The sequence below is a fragment of the Podarcis bocagei genome, assembly GCF_964188305.1.
Source record: "Podarcis bocagei genome assembly, chromosome: 5".
Classification (NCBI taxonomy): Eukaryota; Metazoa; Chordata; class Lepidosauria; order Squamata; family Lacertidae; genus Podarcis; species Podarcis bocagei.
The window spans coordinates 64,420,484-64,437,788 of NC_138129.1; the positions used below are offsets into that span (position 1 = coordinate 64,420,484).

Sequence of the window (17,305 nt, forward strand, 5' to 3'; positions counted from 1 at the left end):
CCTCATCTAGAGGTTCATGCTTAACACAAAGATCAAGAGGTCACAGATGGAGTGGTCCCTTTGGGAGAAATGTTTGTCCATCGACAAGCTGCTTCTCTCCATACTAATTTTGCCGTGTGGCTCTATTATCCATTTCAAAGGCTGCTTGGTTCCATTCAGGGCCAGATCATTTGGTGCACAGTATTACACCCAAGTTTACACTATAGCATGAAACCTGCTTACGTTTTCCGACTGAACTGGTTTGTGGCTAAATTATACTTTCTGAAAGGATTAGTTTGCGGTAAAGGGGCTAATTTCATGGATTTTTAACAATAAACGATGAAGTAACTATTGCATCCCAGCCCTTATTAATCATACAATTTTTCTACTATAAGAAAAAATAAATAAAAAGGTCTTTTCAGAAAACATAATTTATCCACAAAGCAGTTAAGTCGAAACACTTCAATGTAAGCTGATTTATTTTAGGCTGAAGTCCAAGTTTTCTGACCTAAATGCTGGGTCACGCTGGGTCCATATTCATTTTAAACCCAAACCTTTCAAATGGGAATTAGAAGAAAACTCTAATGGGGGGGAAATGACCTTTCAGCTTCTTGGAATTTTAACATCTTTACAGGGAATTCATATTCCCTTTCTCATGATGGAAGGATAAGTGAAAAGCTGTGAAGAATTTTAATAAGCAGAAGGTCTGAAGGCCACGCAGTTCCCCAGAAGCTGAAAGGAATCTGATCCTTTAAACAGCATCCATCCACAGAAGGCAGAAGTATTTCTGTAGCTTCTGTAATGCTTCAGGGGACCTGCAGGCCTGTGATGAGCCAAGGGATTTGTTGTTGGTTTTTTGTTTACCATTCAGGATTTTTAAAAAGTTGATCTAGCACTGCTGTATTTTAATGAAAACCCACACTGATATTTTTAAAAAGACAAAAAAATTATGACTGATTGCTATGTGTCCTTGGTACTTTAACGTAGTGACTCCGCTGTGCTTTCATAAGGAGAATATTTCAGTACAGATCATATTTTGAAGCAAAACAACATGTTATAAACTATTGGTGTGTGACTTTCAGATGCAAATAATGCTGAAATGCTCCAGTTCGTTGTATACTGCCAAAGAATACAAACTAAATTGTGGTTCAAATTTTGAGTGTTACTGGACTTAGCTGCCAGATAGATACAAAATCGTGTTTCCTCTGTTAACGTTTAGGCATGGCCCATTCTCACAAGAATTTTCATTAAGTTAATTGCACCTGGCTCGCTTTCGTAACTCCTTGTCCAGTAAGAGCGGAAGTGTTTTAAACATAGGCATACATTCATGCAGTTCAACAATCAGAATCTTCTAGAAAGTTCCATTAAGAGACATATCAGCTTACTTGCCTACTTACTTGACTTGCATTTTATCTACTTTTATATTTATATTTATCAATGATATGGAAGATTCTGAGTTACATTAGTCATGATTTGCAGGAATCTTAATCCAGCTTTATGAATGTGGAATTCAACAGTATGATTTGTTAAGGTGCTGAACATCACAATGAGAATGGTGTCATGCTTTACTTTTGGTCATTTATTACAATGCTCTTACACTGTCCAAGTATATTGTAGGATGCAAGTGATAGGAGGTGCAAATTTTTAATTTACTAATGTCTTTTTTAAAAAGTCAGGTATGGACCAATGAGATTCAAGTTCACAGTTATCGAGAAACTTAATAAGTTCCTCATGGCTTTCTCATATCTGATATTGTTTTCTGTCAAAATTGGAAGGAAATGGGCAAAAACAAAGACCTGACCCTTAATTGCATCAACTACAAATGTACTACTTCCCTATCCTGACGTGCAAGTTTACTGTTTTTGCCCATTGAAAATTGTGGTATTTCATAGAGTAAAATTGTTTACCACCACATGTGTGTTTACCTGAGATATGTATGTTAGTTGCTCTTTCTGTTAAGTATTTTACCTAACTCTGAGGGGGGAATTGGTTGTCTCTGTGATCTAGTGAGAGGCCATTATCATGGTTTATGAGCTCATGGAGCAGACTGATTCCTCACTGATTCAGAATCCAAAGTCTGCTTTTCATTTGACATGTCCATGTCCACTATAAAATATAAAATGTTTTGGTTATTTTTTTGATAGCATGTCTCTCAAGACCTTTCCACCCCTCTTTATTGTTGTAGTTCACAAAAGTCTTCAGGCCATTCGGTTGCTGTGATGGGCATTGATTTCACTCTGAGGTATTTCTACAAGGTTCTAATGGACCTGCTACCCGTTTGTAACCAAGATGAAGGGAATAAAATAAGGTAAATGTGTGTTAGTTGCATATTTCACAATGTTTTACCTGTTTTAGAATTCTGTTCAATAAAGTCTCTCACTCAACACTTTTAAAAAAACAACAACACATTGCATTGCAACCTAAATTCATTATCCTTGTCAAATCTGTTGAAATCTAGAAGCATAATCATGTTGAATGTGTGAAGCTCTTAACCGCTGAATTGCCAAAAAAAGTAACCATTTTAATCTGTAGTAGCAGGAAGATAAAATGCAGAGCACCACAGAGATTAACTGGTTAACAATGACAAGTGCTTTCATAAACCACTAACTTCGCTATCTAATATATGACATTAAACTATCTTCAAACAGCTTAATATTGTTGACCTGCGCCAAAGATGTTAACCCTTGTCTCTAAGTTTGGACAAAACAGAAAAAAAACTAGTTAATCGGAGATTTCCTGGTTTGTTTGGCTGTTTCTTAACTCAACATGTGATCACCCAAACACTCTCCTATTGTTTTTTGTCTGCTATCTTAGATTATGCTAAGTTAAGTATCCAAACACTGGGTCTCTCCATCAGAGAAATTGTGTTTGGACAATTGTAGTTGCTTAATAAAGGGAGATAGGAATGAGCCTTTTGTGCTCTTACCCAGCGTCTTTGCTGCTTTCTTCATGTGAGCCAGCAAAAAGGCAGGAAGACTTCAATTAACTGCAGTTTCCTGTTTCATCCATACTGAGGAATTAAAACAGCATATTAAGCCAAATCATAGCTTAATATCCTGACATGTTCTGAAGCTGTTAACCATGGTTTGTCTCTTTGGATGAAACAGAAGACTATAGCTAATAGAAGATTTCCTGAGTTGTTCATTCCCTTGCACAAAGGTGGGGCAAAAGGGTTGTGTGCACACCCAGTAGGCTCATTCATATCTTGACTTGTTCTCTACTCCTGCCATCTGGTTTGCTTTCCAATCCTGATTACTTCTTGGTCTTGACTCCTGACGTTTTCTTCAACTCTACTCTCTGGTTGCCCATGGATTCTGATTACCTTTCTGTCCTGGCTACCAGCTATCAACACCTGGCTCTTAAATACCTTCAGAATGGTCCCTCAAAAGTCTCAAAAAGAGTTCTGTGGACAGTGCTCTTGAAAATTTAAAACTGTACCGTTATAATCCAAATGCCAGCGAAAAGTAGATTTTTTTGTGACCTGTACGTTATGAAAGTTAAGCTCATTTTCATGTATTTGTTTATTTTGCTTGTGTTAGTTGTGGTGATGGGGGAGAAGCAGTGTAGGGCACTGAATTTCCAGTGGCTTCAGAAACTTCGCTTACCATTTAGCTGCATCTATTTCGTGACAGATTTCCAGGATTTTCAGACATGTAAGACTACAAAGTCTCTGCTTCAGTGAATGGAAATGTGCAGAATGCACCTCGTACCAAAGTCTGTAATTTGTATTTGTCTCCACAGCTGTTTCTGCAAAATTGCTCTCAACATACAACATGCTAAATGTACTCTTATAGGTATTTTGACCTAGGTTTTGTTTTATTGTACCCTGTTGGGCAGGTGCTTTATTATGGAGGACAGAGGATATCTTGTGGCACACCCTACTCTTATTGACCCCAAAGGCCATGCTCCAGTAGAACAACAACACATTACACACAAGGTTTGGCTAAGTCATTGTACTTATCTCTATCAATCTATCTATCATCTATCTAGAGAGATATAAATGTTAATTTAGCAGCTGCTGTTGCTTTGTAATATAAAATAAAATCTTTACTTTTTATTTGCAGGAACCTCTGGTGGCAAATGATATTCTAAACCATCCAAACTTTGTGAAGAAAAACCTTTGTAACAGTTTCAGTGACAGAACAGTCCAGAGGTTTTATAAATTTAATACCAGCCTGACGGTATGTGTGGCGTGTGGGAGGGGAGACGTATGTGTGTTTTTGTTTGGTGGTTTGTTTTCTTGCAGCTGGATGCATGAAAAATAGTAAAATACCATGAGTAGAATTCAATACCACACTACCGTGATAGTTCCGTTGGCACAAATGTTTTTACATGTCCAAAGGAGCGATCTCCCCTATCATTCCCCCATGTGCTGTTCTGTTCCAACCAATTTGGGAAGGCTGGGGGTGGGGCAGAATTTGTAATTTTACAGTAGCTTTACATAAACTTGAAACACAAAATAAACCAAAAACAGAACAGAGGAGGCTGGTCACTCAGGAACAGTACCTTTTTGTGTGCACCCCAAAATCCAAAGCTGTCTCCCCTCGGCACACACTCATATTCATTAACTTCCTATAATTCCTGTCCATAAACTCCGCTAGCCAATCACAGTTGTGAACAGCCCAGTCAATCACAAGCATCACTGTGGCTAGCAGGTCCAACCATCATCCTTGCCCTCCTAGGTTGGTGGGGGCAGGGCGGGGTTGAACTTGAGGAGGAGGAGGAGTCTCTCAGCCTAACCTCCCTCACAGGGTTGAGTTCAGTTAGATTCACGGCTTAAGCGTCCACAGTAACTTTGCAAGGAAGCAGGTTGAGGAGAAAACCAGACCAAACTGGTCCAGCCTCCAGTGCCCCCCTAGGTCACCCCTCAAGGTCTAGCCACCACTGAACTCAGCTCTCAAAAAGAAACTGCATTATTTGGTTTTGCTTATAATAACCCTTTTTTAAATGATTAAAATGAATGGTGGGTTCTGATAACTAGTTTGGTGCTGAGTGGATACTTTAAATTCCTTCATGATAACTGAGGAAATAGTATAAACTGAGTCCACAGGGGCTGGGGTTGGGAATCAACTTAGGGTTAAAATGAATACCCAGGAAACAAAAGATTTTGATATTGTGGATTCTGTTTCCACCTCCTGTTTAACCTTTCTATAAGAAGTCAAGGAAGACACTCCAGGTGTCTTCTTTACTAACCGGTGCTATATTGGTGAGTGAGGAAATCTTCAAGAAGTGTACCCCTTTGTGGCATGTGAAGGGGGCTTTGTGTGTTGGCAGCACTTTCCCTGCGCCGGTAACAAGAACTACGTAACCCTAAGTAGAGGGAACCCTGTAGGTTTTCATTGCAGGGTGACTTTTTTGTTTCAGAAACATTTGTGGTAGTAGTAACACTTCACCTCACCAGGAGACATGTTCCCTGCCATATGTCTGATGCGTTTTCCTCTCCTTTAGGGTGATCTGACAAATCTTGTGCATGGCAGCCACTGTTCCAAATACAGGCTGACAAGGATACCTGGAACCAATGCCTTTGTTGGAATCGTAAATGAAACGTGTGACTCGCTCGCCTTCTGTGCATGCAGTATGGTAGATAGGCTCTGTCTGAACTGTCACAGGTAAGAGAATTTTTTTTTTACATCTGCTATAGTGATTGGATTAGATTTATCCAAAGTGGAGGCCTTAGCTAATGTGCATTAAAAAAAAATATCATTGAATGAACCATGTGTGAATTGCAGAGGAGTATTCTAAATCTTGTTTATGTAAAAAGCTTTGCACACTTCTTATTTTTGTGCACTGTAATATTTTAAATGCCTCATGTTTGAGGCATCTGTTGAAACACAAGCGAAGGCATCCCTGGATACCTGGTCGCTGTGTCTCCCTCTTCCTTCCAAAGTAGCAGTGGCTGCTATTCCCTCTAACTATGTATATAAGAAATGATGGCACCTTTACTGTTGCACCTGCCTGAGCATCGAAAGCTGCAGCCTAGTCATATTGACTGTGGAGATAGAATTCCCACCTGTTGCATCAAAGGAACAGGAATGCCATCTACTTAATCTTGCCTGCTGGGCAGGTAGCCACTGGATTGCCACATCAGAGCTCTGCTTCCTGCTGGGCAAGGCTCAGTTGCTTGTGGAAGAAACCAGGCTTTCCCGTTTACTGCTACATATTTGCACACTCCAGAGGAATTTGGGAGTATAGTCTCTGGGTCAGCATTGTGATCTTTTAGGAATGAGATTTGCATCTTAATATGAAGCAGAGTTTGGTTCTAACATCAGCATAACTTCCTTAGTGCCTATGAATTCTTACCTGTCCCTGATACCTTCTGAGTATTCAGGCTCTATCATTAGTGTTGTGTGAGAGAGAGAATTTTGTAGCAAAAGAAACAAAACACACACACACACACACACACACACACACAGGCACAGAACAAACCACATAGGTGATACACAGATAAGTAATAACAGTGTATAAGGCACCATTGTCATGACAAAATTTCACACATTGGTAATTGTAGAAAGAATTATATGTATCCGTTGTAGTAGTAGCATATGAAATAAAATTCCACCAATGGGGTAGAAGTGTTCTGGATTTCTTTTCTTTTTTTAAATATATTTTTATTGAGTTTTACATTGCAAATTTAAATTCAAACATTAAACATCAACATCATCATTTAGGATTTCCTGAATCCTTCGACTCCCCCTTCCCCTTCCATGGTTACCATTATCAATCTTTTTTCAACTGCTTCCCTTATTTTCTCTATTTTAAAAAAATAATCCGTTTTTACCATAGCTTTTCGTACATTACAAGCATTACTCAAATCCTGCCAGAAGTGTTCTGGATTTCAGATTGTGAATTACTTGCTAAGTTCCATACAGTTTTGTACCATAATAAAGAAGTTCAGTTCCTGTGATGCTTTCCATTTTTGCACTACAGAAATCCTTGCCGCAGCCAACAGCCACGTGAAAAGCTCTCTTGAACGAAACTGGTTGTTAGTATTCTTTAATCTTCTGCACATTAACTGTGTGAATTAACCTACCTGGCTACTAGTTAACTCAGAGAATAATGCTCATTCGGCGTAAAACTTCATGTGTTTCTGAGGGTTGATGAAATTAAGATGTTTCCATACGTTTTATTTATTTGTATCTATCATTTAATAGCTGTTCTGTTTTGAGTCTTCACTTAACAGGTTGATTTTGCCTCATGCAGCCAGATTATCTATAACCTCTGGTTATAGCTAACTGGATAGCTGGAAAAGGTGCAGAAAAGGGCAACCAAAATACCGTATTTTTCCGTGTATAAGACTAGGTTTTCCCCCTAAAAAATAATGTCAAAAAATTGTGGGCATCTTATACATGTATACACCCCCCCCCATTTTCTTAAATTGGAGTCCCCCCAAATAAGGGGTGTCTTATACATGGGGGCATCTTATAGACTGAAAAATGCGGTAATTAAGGGGTTTTCCTAGGCAGAAACATTTGGAGCTGCTTTAGAAGAAGGCAAATGAGGAGGAGTATTAATTGAAACTTCTGACATTGTGCCTCGTGTGGAAGTACTGTTTTCCACATGAAGCATAATTCTATAAATTTCCCTTACAGTGGTGCCTCGCAAGACGAAATTAATTCGTTCCGCAAGTCTCTTCGTCTTGCGGTTTTTTCGTCTTGCGATGCACGGTTTCCCATAGGAATGCATTGAAAATCAATTAATGCGTTCCTAGGGAAACCGACTTCAGACCAGGTCCGGGGACAGTCTGTCCCCCGACCTCTTCTGAAGGCTGGGGGGGTGGGGACACAAGGGCTTTTCTTCCCACCCCCAGCATTTTAAAAAACCCTGGGACAGCGGAGGACTTCTCCGCTGTCCGGGGCGATTTAAAAGCCCCTGGGAAGGCAGGCAGGGGGGACAAAGACTTTCGCCCCCTGCCCGCCTTCAGAAGGTGTTCCCGCCCCCCGCCCCGCTTCGGAACAGCTTTCCGAAGTGGGGCGGCTGGGGCAGGTGTCCCCGCCCCCCCGCCCCGCTTCGGAACAGCTTTCTGAAGTGGGGCGGCTGGGGCAGGTGTCCCCGCCCCCCCTCCCCGCTTCGGAACAACGTTCCGAAGTGGGGCGGCTGGGGCAGGTGTCCCCGCCCCCCCTCCCCGCTTCGGAACAACGTTCCGAAGTGGGGCGGCTGGGGCAGGTGTCCCCGCCCCCCCTCCCCAGTTCGGAACAGCTTTCCGAAGTGGGGCGGCTGGGGCAGGTGTCCCCGCCCCCCCGCCCCACTTCGGAACAGCTTTCCGAAGTGGGGCGGCTGGGGCAGGTGTCCCCAACGTTCTGAAGTGGGGCGGCTGGGGCAGGTGTCCCCGCCCCCCCTCCCCGCTTCGGAACAGCTTTCCGAAGTGGGGCGGCTGGGGCAGGTGTCCCCGCCCCCCCTCCCCTCTTCGGAACAGCTTTCCGAAGTGGGGCGGCTGGGGCAGGTGTCCCCGCCCCCCCTCCTCACTTCGGAACAGCTTTCTGACGTGGGGCGGCTGGGGCAGGTGTCCCTGCCCCCCCTTCGGAACAGCGTTTTAAAATGCTGGGGGTCGGGAGCGAAGCGTTCGCTGCCGACCCCCAGCATTTTAAAATCTCCCCGTGTCCCGGGAAGATTTTAAAATGCTGGGGGTCGGCAGCGAACGCTTCGCTCCCGACCCCCAGCATTTTAAAATCTCCCCGGGACAGGGGGAGATTTTAAAATGCTGGGGGTCGGCAGCTAACGCTTCGCTCCCGACCCCCAGCCTTTTAAAATCTCCCCGGGACAGAGACTTCTCTGCTGTCCCTTGGAGATTTCAAAATGCTGGGGGTCGGCAGCGAACGCTTCGCTCCCGCCCGCCAGCATTTTAAGATCGCCCGGGGCAGGCGGGGGGGAAGGCAGGCGGGGGGAGCAAAGACTTTTGCTCCCCGCCGGCCTTCAGAAGAGGTCCTCTTCTGAAGGCCGGCTTTGGGCGAAAGTCTTTGCTCCCGACCGCCAGCATTTCCCTATGGGCTTTCGTCTTGCGATGCAAGCCCATAGGGAAATTCGTCTTGCGAAGCGCCTCCAAAACAGAAAACCCTTTCGTCTTGCGGGTTTTCCGTCTTGCGAGGCATTCGTCTTGCGGGGTACCACTGTATTTGTCTTTTTATAAAGAGGCTTTCTAAACTTTCTTTCTCTCTCTCACACACATACATATAATACTAGAACCTGGGTTATCTAATGATGGCGATTGGTGGAAGATTCAGGACAGAGAAAAGGAAGCAGTTTTTCATTCTGGAATTTACTACCGCAAAATGTAATTAACAGCCACCAACTTGCATGGCTGTAAGAGGAAATTAGGCAAATTCATGGGGGGATCTCCTTATTAGTCAAGATGATGGAGTGCTTCCTTCAGAATCAGAGGCAGCAGAGTTTAGGATACCAGCCCACGGGAAACAACAGCTGGGGAAGGGTTTGGGGCATCTGCTTGGCCAGTGTGGGAAGCAGAATGCTGGTCTGGATAGCCCTTTGATCTGAGCCAGCAGGGCCCTTGGTCCTGCAGTTGCATAGGCAATATGCTCAGTACAACACAGAGTGCACTGAAACTATGAGATATTCTGCAGTACAGTGGTACCTCAGGTTAAGAACTTAATTCGTTCTGGAGGTCTGTTCTTAACCTGAAACTGTTCTTAACCTGAAGCACCACTTTAGCTAATGGAGCCTCCCGCTGCTGCCGCACCGCTGGAGCACGATTTCTTTTCTCATCCTGAAGAAAAGTTCTTAACTCGAGGTACTATTTCTGGGTGAGCGGAGCTTGTAACCTGAAGCGCCTGTAACCCGAGGTAGCACTGTATATGACATCTTTGCCCAAGTGGACTTTCAGTGTTAAAGTGTGCATGTGAAAGAGAGATTTGACCCAGGATAAGAGACTCGCAGACATCTTTCTTTCTTTCTTTCTTTCTTTCTTTCTTTCTTTCTTTCTTTCTTTCTTTCTTTCTTTCTTTCTTTCTTTCCTTCCTTCCTTCCTTCCTTCCTTCCTTCCTTCCTTCCTTCCTTCCTTCCTTCTTTCTTTTAGAAATAAATGTGATTCTAATAAGCATTGTCTCGTTTGTTCTTTCTTTCCTTCCTGAAGAATGGAGCAGAACGAATGTGAATGTCCTTGTGAGTGCCCCCTAGAGGTTAATGAGTGTACTGGCAACCTTACCAACGCAGAAAGCAGGTAAGTTAGGACTAGCACAATAATGATTCCCCCCCCCCCCCCGGTGAAGTTCACAACACATGTGCGTGCGTTATATTTGCTGATAGGCGCACAGCATACTATACGTTCTAAATCGGAGGACATTTTCTCATAACTCTTAGTAACTGATTTCCCCCCCTGTGCTTTTCCCAAACTTTAGAAATCCTAGTTGTGAAGTCCATCAAGAACCTATGACATTTATTGCAGTCGATCCCAGTCTACAAGATGCTCTTCCTCAATGTATTAATACACGGTGCAATCAAAGGATGGAGAGCAGGTGAAGTTCATGGGTTTTCCATACACACACACAAACACGAGTGAATCTAAAATAAAACACCTGTAGTGCGGTAACAGCAAATCATGATTGAATTTCATAGTGGGCCTTGTCACAACACTGCCCTTGACTTAAAATCAGCGACACTGGGAAATGAGGGGAGGTGGCCTTATACAAGCTTAGTGTAACATGCCGCCGCAACAAAATGGTCTTGCTTCACTTTTAAGGGAAGTTGCACCTTTAACTTTGGGGGGTGGGGGTGGAGAACAGTTTCAGTAGTATGTTTTCTGAGATTTGGGACAGCAGAGTTCTAATAATCCTCACTGCCATTTCCTTGTCTTCCAGGGATTGCTTTGGTGTCTTGGACTGTGAGTGGTGCATGGTAGACAGCGATGGAAAGACCCATTTAGATAGATCCTACTGCGCTCCTCAGAAGGAATGCTTTGGTGGAATTGTGGGTGCCAAAAGCCCTTACGTGGATGACATGGGAGCCATTGGTAAGGATGGTCATGGTGGACAAACATCAATGTATTTAATGCATTCACATCTGTCATATAGTCAAACCTGGACAGATTGTACAAGTCACTTGGAACATCCTTACGACAGAATATCTTGGGGCTTTCCCCTGCATTTTCAGCCATTGCACACTGTAAGATGAAGTGCCATTGTCGGCGTGTTTGTTGATCACATTGCTCCCTGGTACTCTGAGAAGCTGCGGTTGATGAAGCAGGCTGGGCAAGCACTGGGGCGCAAGTGGTGGAAATCTCTTTACAAAGTGGACAAAGGATGTGTTTAGGACACATAATCGTGCCTGTCATGTGGCAGTGAAGGCAGGAAACAACCCATACTGTATTGCAAGCATTGCATCCTCAAGGTTGGCAGAATTGTTTCATGTGGTCCAGAGACTCATTACCCCAGATTTAGGGGATGGATCCCTGGAGTGCACGGTGACTACCTGTGAGCAGCTTGCCAGACACTTTGAGGACAAAGTTGTTGACAAAGCCCTGAACAATTGGGCCCAGGATACCGTGGAACTCTCTTGAAGCAGAGATTTGGCAAGCATCCTAACACTTGACTTCCAGGCATCTTTTTGTGCTGAGGGGCCTTTGCACCTGATTTATTTTTGATTGGTCAGTCACCTGCATGAATATCTGTATTATTTTTTTACATATTTAAAATGATGCTTTATGTTTTATACTATACAACGCCTTGATACATCTTATGATATGGCAGTATAGAAATATTTTAAGAAAAAACAAACAAACAAACTTGAACGGGGAATTTTGCATCCATTCGTACCAATCTTCCAGCATATCGCTCTTGTGTCCGTGTTACCTAGAATAGTCAACAGATTTGTATTCTTACAGTGCGTCCCTTTAAAGGCTGATACTTTTTAATTTTGGGAGTTTCTCTATGCAATCAGTATAGTCATACCTTGGAAGCCGAACGGAAGCTGTTCCAGAGGTCTGTTTGACTTCCAAAACGTTTTACTTCCAAGGCGCAGCTTCCAGTTGGCTGCAGGAGCTTCCTGCAGCCAATCAGAAGCCCCGCCAGATGTTCGGCTTCCAAAAGAACGTTCGCAAACTGGAACACTCACTTCCAAGTTTGCGGCATTCGGGAGCCAAAACATTTAACTGCTAATGCATTCGTCAACCAAGGTACGACTGTATTATACAGTAATTGTTGTGATTTTCTCTTTCTCTTCTAATTTACATTTTGGGTGGTTTGAACTTTTTGTAAAGCATTTACATAAGCTTTATTTTTTCCCCCTCTGAAATAAAGGAGATGAGGTGATAGCTTTAAATATGATTAAAAGTGCTCCAGTTGGTCCTGTTGCTGGAGGTATTATGGGATGCATAATGGTGCTAGTTCTGGCAGTCTATGCCTATCGTCATCAGATTCACCGCAGAAGCCACCAGCACATGTCCCCACTTGCTGCACAAGGTAAGAACTTTTTAAAAACAAAAAACAAAAACACCACTATTTTGTGGAGGGTGGGGGTTGCAGAGAGTATGCAAATTGTTCAAAGAGTTTCTGGCCACAACAGCTGAAACAACTTACCTTGAGGGTTGCCCTAGCACTTTTCTGATAATCCAAGGTTTATTGTAATCATGCGTCTCAGAATGTTCACTTTACATTATCTGCTGTGACATAGAATGGGCCCTGCTGCCCTCTGCTGGATGCAGAATTTAAAGCTGGACTGTTCTAGATAAATGACCTTAAAAACATAGCAACACACCTCTTTCTAGGTTCTTGCAAATACAACTTCTCATTTTAGAGTTTAGGATTCTACATTCCTGTCTAGACTCCTGACCATTACTGATGTGAATGATTTCAGCATAAATATGCGTGCATTATGTTGTCATGATACTTTTGAATGCCTCCTGCTTCCGAAGTTCTTTTTTCCTAGACGTTTTCTTCTGTTCCAACTGAACAGAAGATGACATATACCAGAAACACAAATGAGAAAGGGTATCCGGTATTAGGGAATTTCTCTTTATGAAATGAAAAAACAAGCACATTATTCCTCATTTTATTATAACGTTTCCTAAAATTAAACTAAATAGTGTGCCCCGTGAATGTTGACAGCCAGTGTGCTAGTCCTGGACAAGCAATCACAGGAATTAAGAAACAGTCACCATTCAATAAAAAACTTAAGAGCATAACCAGAGCCTTTTGAACATAGACTGTAGGAAGCCCATTATCTGACAAATATGAATGGTTGTTATGCTAGCGCACTCACAACTGACCCTATGAGCATGATAATCAAAATATTTTTTAAGAGTGCTGTTGTTGAAAAATTTGAGTTTCATGATAGCAATTTTAATAGGCAACTGCTTCAGTAGTAATTAAGTCAAAATAAGTCACCCATAGTTTGTGACTAACTGTTGTTGAAGTGGCTCAAGAAAGAGAAGCAAGAGGTTAGCAAGTTTGTTTTCAATATTTCAATATTGGTTTCAATATTGGTACGTGTCCTTTTGGAACTTGCTGTCCATAGTTTTAACCAAAATATTAAAATGGTTGGCTGTGAGGCTTCTGGAGCTCAGATCTCTTGTTCTCAGGAAAAAAGGGGGGCATCTCACGGCCATTTCCAAAGATGGGCACTTTTGCAGGCTAATGCAACATCTTCACCCTTAACAGTTGCAATTTCTCTGTTTGTAATGGTGTGTAGAGATGTCAGTCCGCATGTCCAACCTGGAGAATGAGAGGGACGAGAGGGATGACGACAGTCACGAAGACAGAGGAATCAGTAAGTATGAAGCAGTCACACTGTCGTTGCAGGTGGGGAACACTATGGGATGAGGCTTGGTGCTGTTTCTTCTGCACGCCTTTCCAACACATAGCATTTATCACCATCAGGATGACGCAACTGCCTTACGGTTTTGGGTCCCAATCATTCTCGCATCAACCCTGCGAGTGACACTGCAGTATTTTCCTGCTTACAGACTGGAGGCAACAATAGAAAATTATTGACTTGCCCTAAAGCCACCCACTGGCTGAACAGTGATTTGAAGCTGGGCCAACATTCTGTTCATTGTATCACTCCACCTCCTGCCTCCTTACATTCTTTCAAAGATCTTACACAATCTGGCAAATATAAATGCAGCCCTTAGTTCAAACAGCTCATGAACCGCAGTTGATCTTAACTTGCTGATTTCTGTGCCCTTACTGACGGTATGCCTGCCGTCAGACACCAAGTCACCTCCCAGAATCTAAATTAGACTTGCTAGCTTTCAAGGAGCCTGAAACCTAGATATAAATGTAGCAGACTGAATCACAGCTATTATTCTACAGGTTCCTGTGGTTGCCTTGCCAGGTTTTAGCTGCCACTGGTATTTTTTGCAGCGAACGCTGTAACTTAAGGTGCCTTAAAGACAGGTGTGGGTATAATTTGCCTCCAGATTTGTCATGAGGCACACACAGTGCTGACCCTGCGACAGAAAACCAGCAGCTACTCTCCTTGTTGTGAGATTCAGAAATGTGATCAATGTGCCCTCATCCCTCTACACAGTTTTAACCCTCATGTGTTCAGACGAAGGCTGAAGATGGCTCCTATTATGAATTCCACTGGGCATATAAAGTACAACAGATTTTTAAAAGGGGGGGGGGGAGTTTGGTCACTATTGGAATTCCACAGCAACCTTATAATGATCTCTTTCATAAAATCTTTTCTAAACGGATGCTTTATTTGAGAATGTGTGCTCAGTGTAAACTTTTTTCTCCCTCCTCCCCTCTTCTTATTCGGCTCACTTCTAGTCAGCAACACCCGGTTTATAGCAGCAGTTATTGAGCGCCATGCGCACAGCCCAGAACGTAGACGCCGCTACTGGGGACGCTCAGGAACAGAAAGCGATCATGGTAAGACTTTGGAAGTTGCTGACGTCTGTATTATGCGCTCATCTTACTTCTGCCTCTTGGCAGCATTGCGGACAAATCATCAAACAGATCGTTCCCAACACCGCTCCTTGTTTCTTCCATACTTGAAAACAATTTTGACACTTTCCCATTCCAGGGCAAGACTTTATCCAGCGTCGGAAGCTATTTTTGTCAGGGTGATCTTCCAACACGAATCCTTTAGCTTAAGTCTGTGCTCAGTATCTTAATCGTATGGATAGCACCAGCATTATTACATAACCTCTCAGCATTCCAAGAGGCACAGGACACCACTAATCTCACAATCCCTCCCCCTTTCGCCTCCTGCTAGTCCTGACGTCTTTCGAATTCTCCAGAAAAGAGGAGAAACTCTTCATTCCTTTGTGTCGTTTGAAATGAACTGCGCAAGTTTTATAAAAACAGCCTTTAATTTCTAGCAACATGGGCCTCCTGGTTGCTGGGTTAAATTAAGCTTTTGTTAGATTTTTGTTTTTAAAAAAAGTTGAATGCTGTCTTGGCTTCCTGCCGTGCATTATATTTGAGCAAAGAACATGCGACACACAAGAAAATATATTGATTCTATACAACCATATATGGCTATAGGTAGGGAAGATGTTTATTCTGATAGCATTTGGGTTTTCTGGCATTCCCTTTGTTGCTGGGCTATGGGTTTTGCCACATAATTGACCTATGAGAAATAGCTAGCAAGAGTGAGCAGCTGCTTCTAAGTCTTCAAACCTGTATCAAGTTGATGAGTCCACTAAGAGGATTAATATAAGTTTAGCGAGTGTTTCTGCCAGCGTTGTCAGCTGTATCTTCGTGTCACTTTTACTATAAATACGGATATGTTATGTTGCTAAATGTGGGGACAGGGAGAGGACTGTGTTTGTATTTTATTTCTTGGAGTCCTTGAATGTTTCTAGATGACAGCATCTCCATGCGGTACATGAAATGAAGAGCTTATTAAGAATCAGAATACACATCTCAGAACACACACAAGGCACTTGCGTATTTGATTGTGTTCCCCCAACTATAATCTGTGCCTACCTGGAAAGTATGTGTTTCAGGAAGAAGTCTAACCTAAGAAGGGAAACCAGTAAATGCCAAGGTGGTACAGTCATGGGGAAAGACTGTATCACACGAGTGCTAGCACTTTTCACTTACTTCCAAAGTTACCCACCACCAAGCAAGGGTAAAGATATCATCTATCTCTGTGCTTTCAACAATATACTGTTGCTAGGTATTTGAATCCATATGCCTCTTCAGTGCTTGCGGGTTGGAGGCAAAAAGTGGTAAATAATGACAATGGCAATAATAGTCTGGTAAAAGAATGTGGCACATTTTATCAGTGCTTGGTGGACAAAATCAGAATTTGAAAGAGGAAACATGGCAATGCCACACTAGTTAGACAGACATGTTTTTAGCACATTTTTAAAAATATAGAACATGTTCTGTTTTGTTCGTTGGACCAAATAAAAAGGGAAAGGGGGGGAAATGTAAACCTGTGTTGTATATTTGACATCCTATAGGAAGTATAATTCTGATCCCCTGTGTGTATTCTGAGGCAGTTCAGGTATTTGAGAGGACTACCACATGAGTGTTTCCATGATACAGTGGGGTTCAGTTGGTTACAGGTATGCAGCCAGATCCTGAGTTACAGGTATACATACACATAAGTTATTGAGGGTGATGGGAAACAATGAAGTCAGAAGGAAATGAAACACAGAAAGTTCAGAGACAGTGATTATTACATCATGATTAGTGCTAAATCACAAAACAGTAGCTTATGCTCAGACAGACTCCTTGTGTTATCACCAACTACTATTTTGTGAATGACCACTGTCAGTTATGAAACTATTGCTGTCCATGCACTTTCTGCCTTTCATTTTCCTCTGACCTCACTATTTACAATTCTCGCCTCACACACATGTACACGTCCCTGCAATTCACAATAAAACTTCATGCATCTAATGAAGTGGAATGTAACAAGCGGTTTGGCAGGTGGGGTTGAGTCACTACACTAAATTCCCAGCAGATGGACCATTTCTAAATACTGAGAAGGAGAGAAGGAATGGTGAGGTGGTGGCGAGGTCACCACAGTGCAAATGCGCTGACATGAGCACCAGATTGGCTCTGCTGCTGTGTTTGCACCATGCTGATCTCCCCATTTCCTCACCCCACCCCCTCAGTAAGCAAGAGCAACCAAGTGGGAAAAGTAGCCTGGCAGCTGTGCTCCACCTGACAAGCTGCTTTTGGACAGTGGTCCATAAATGCTTATGCCATAATTAGTTTGTGAAAGCTGCCACAATACTTTTGCTTTTTTTATTTAGGTGTATTTAAGGTTATCCCTAAAAATTATGTGTGTTTAGTGGCCCTGAAACACTGCATAATTTCTTTTTACTAGTCTGTTTCCAGAAACAACATAAAGTAGTCAAGGACCTTGAACAATAGCTTGTGACTTTGGGTGTGTCCAACTTGGGATGCCTCGT

General features: G+C 42.6%; 1 protein-coding gene across 2 annotated transcripts in view; it reads left to right on the top strand.

Annotated features, from left to right (window-relative positions):
• The window catches only part of CACHD1 (cache domain containing 1), a 124,955-nt gene that overhangs the window by 103,070 nt on the left and 4,580 nt on the right, over window positions 1-17,305 (top strand). For both annotated transcript variants that reach the window (XM_081193672.1, XM_081193673.1), the window contains exons 17-26: window positions 2,165-2,287; window positions 3,817-3,916; window positions 4,044-4,160; window positions 5,428-5,588; window positions 10,064-10,150; window positions 10,329-10,445; window positions 10,788-10,939; window positions 12,225-12,386; window positions 13,615-13,692; window positions 14,700-14,801. In XM_081193672.1, coding sequence (XP_081049798.1) covers window positions 2,165-2,287; window positions 3,817-3,916; window positions 4,044-4,160; window positions 5,428-5,588; window positions 10,064-10,150; window positions 10,329-10,445; window positions 10,788-10,939; window positions 12,225-12,386; window positions 13,615-13,692; window positions 14,700-14,801 — 1,199 coding nt within the window. The remainder of the gene's footprint in view (window positions 1-2,164; window positions 2,288-3,816; window positions 3,917-4,043; window positions 4,161-5,427; window positions 5,589-10,063; window positions 10,151-10,328; window positions 10,446-10,787; window positions 10,940-12,224; window positions 12,387-13,614; window positions 13,693-14,699; window positions 14,802-17,305) is intronic.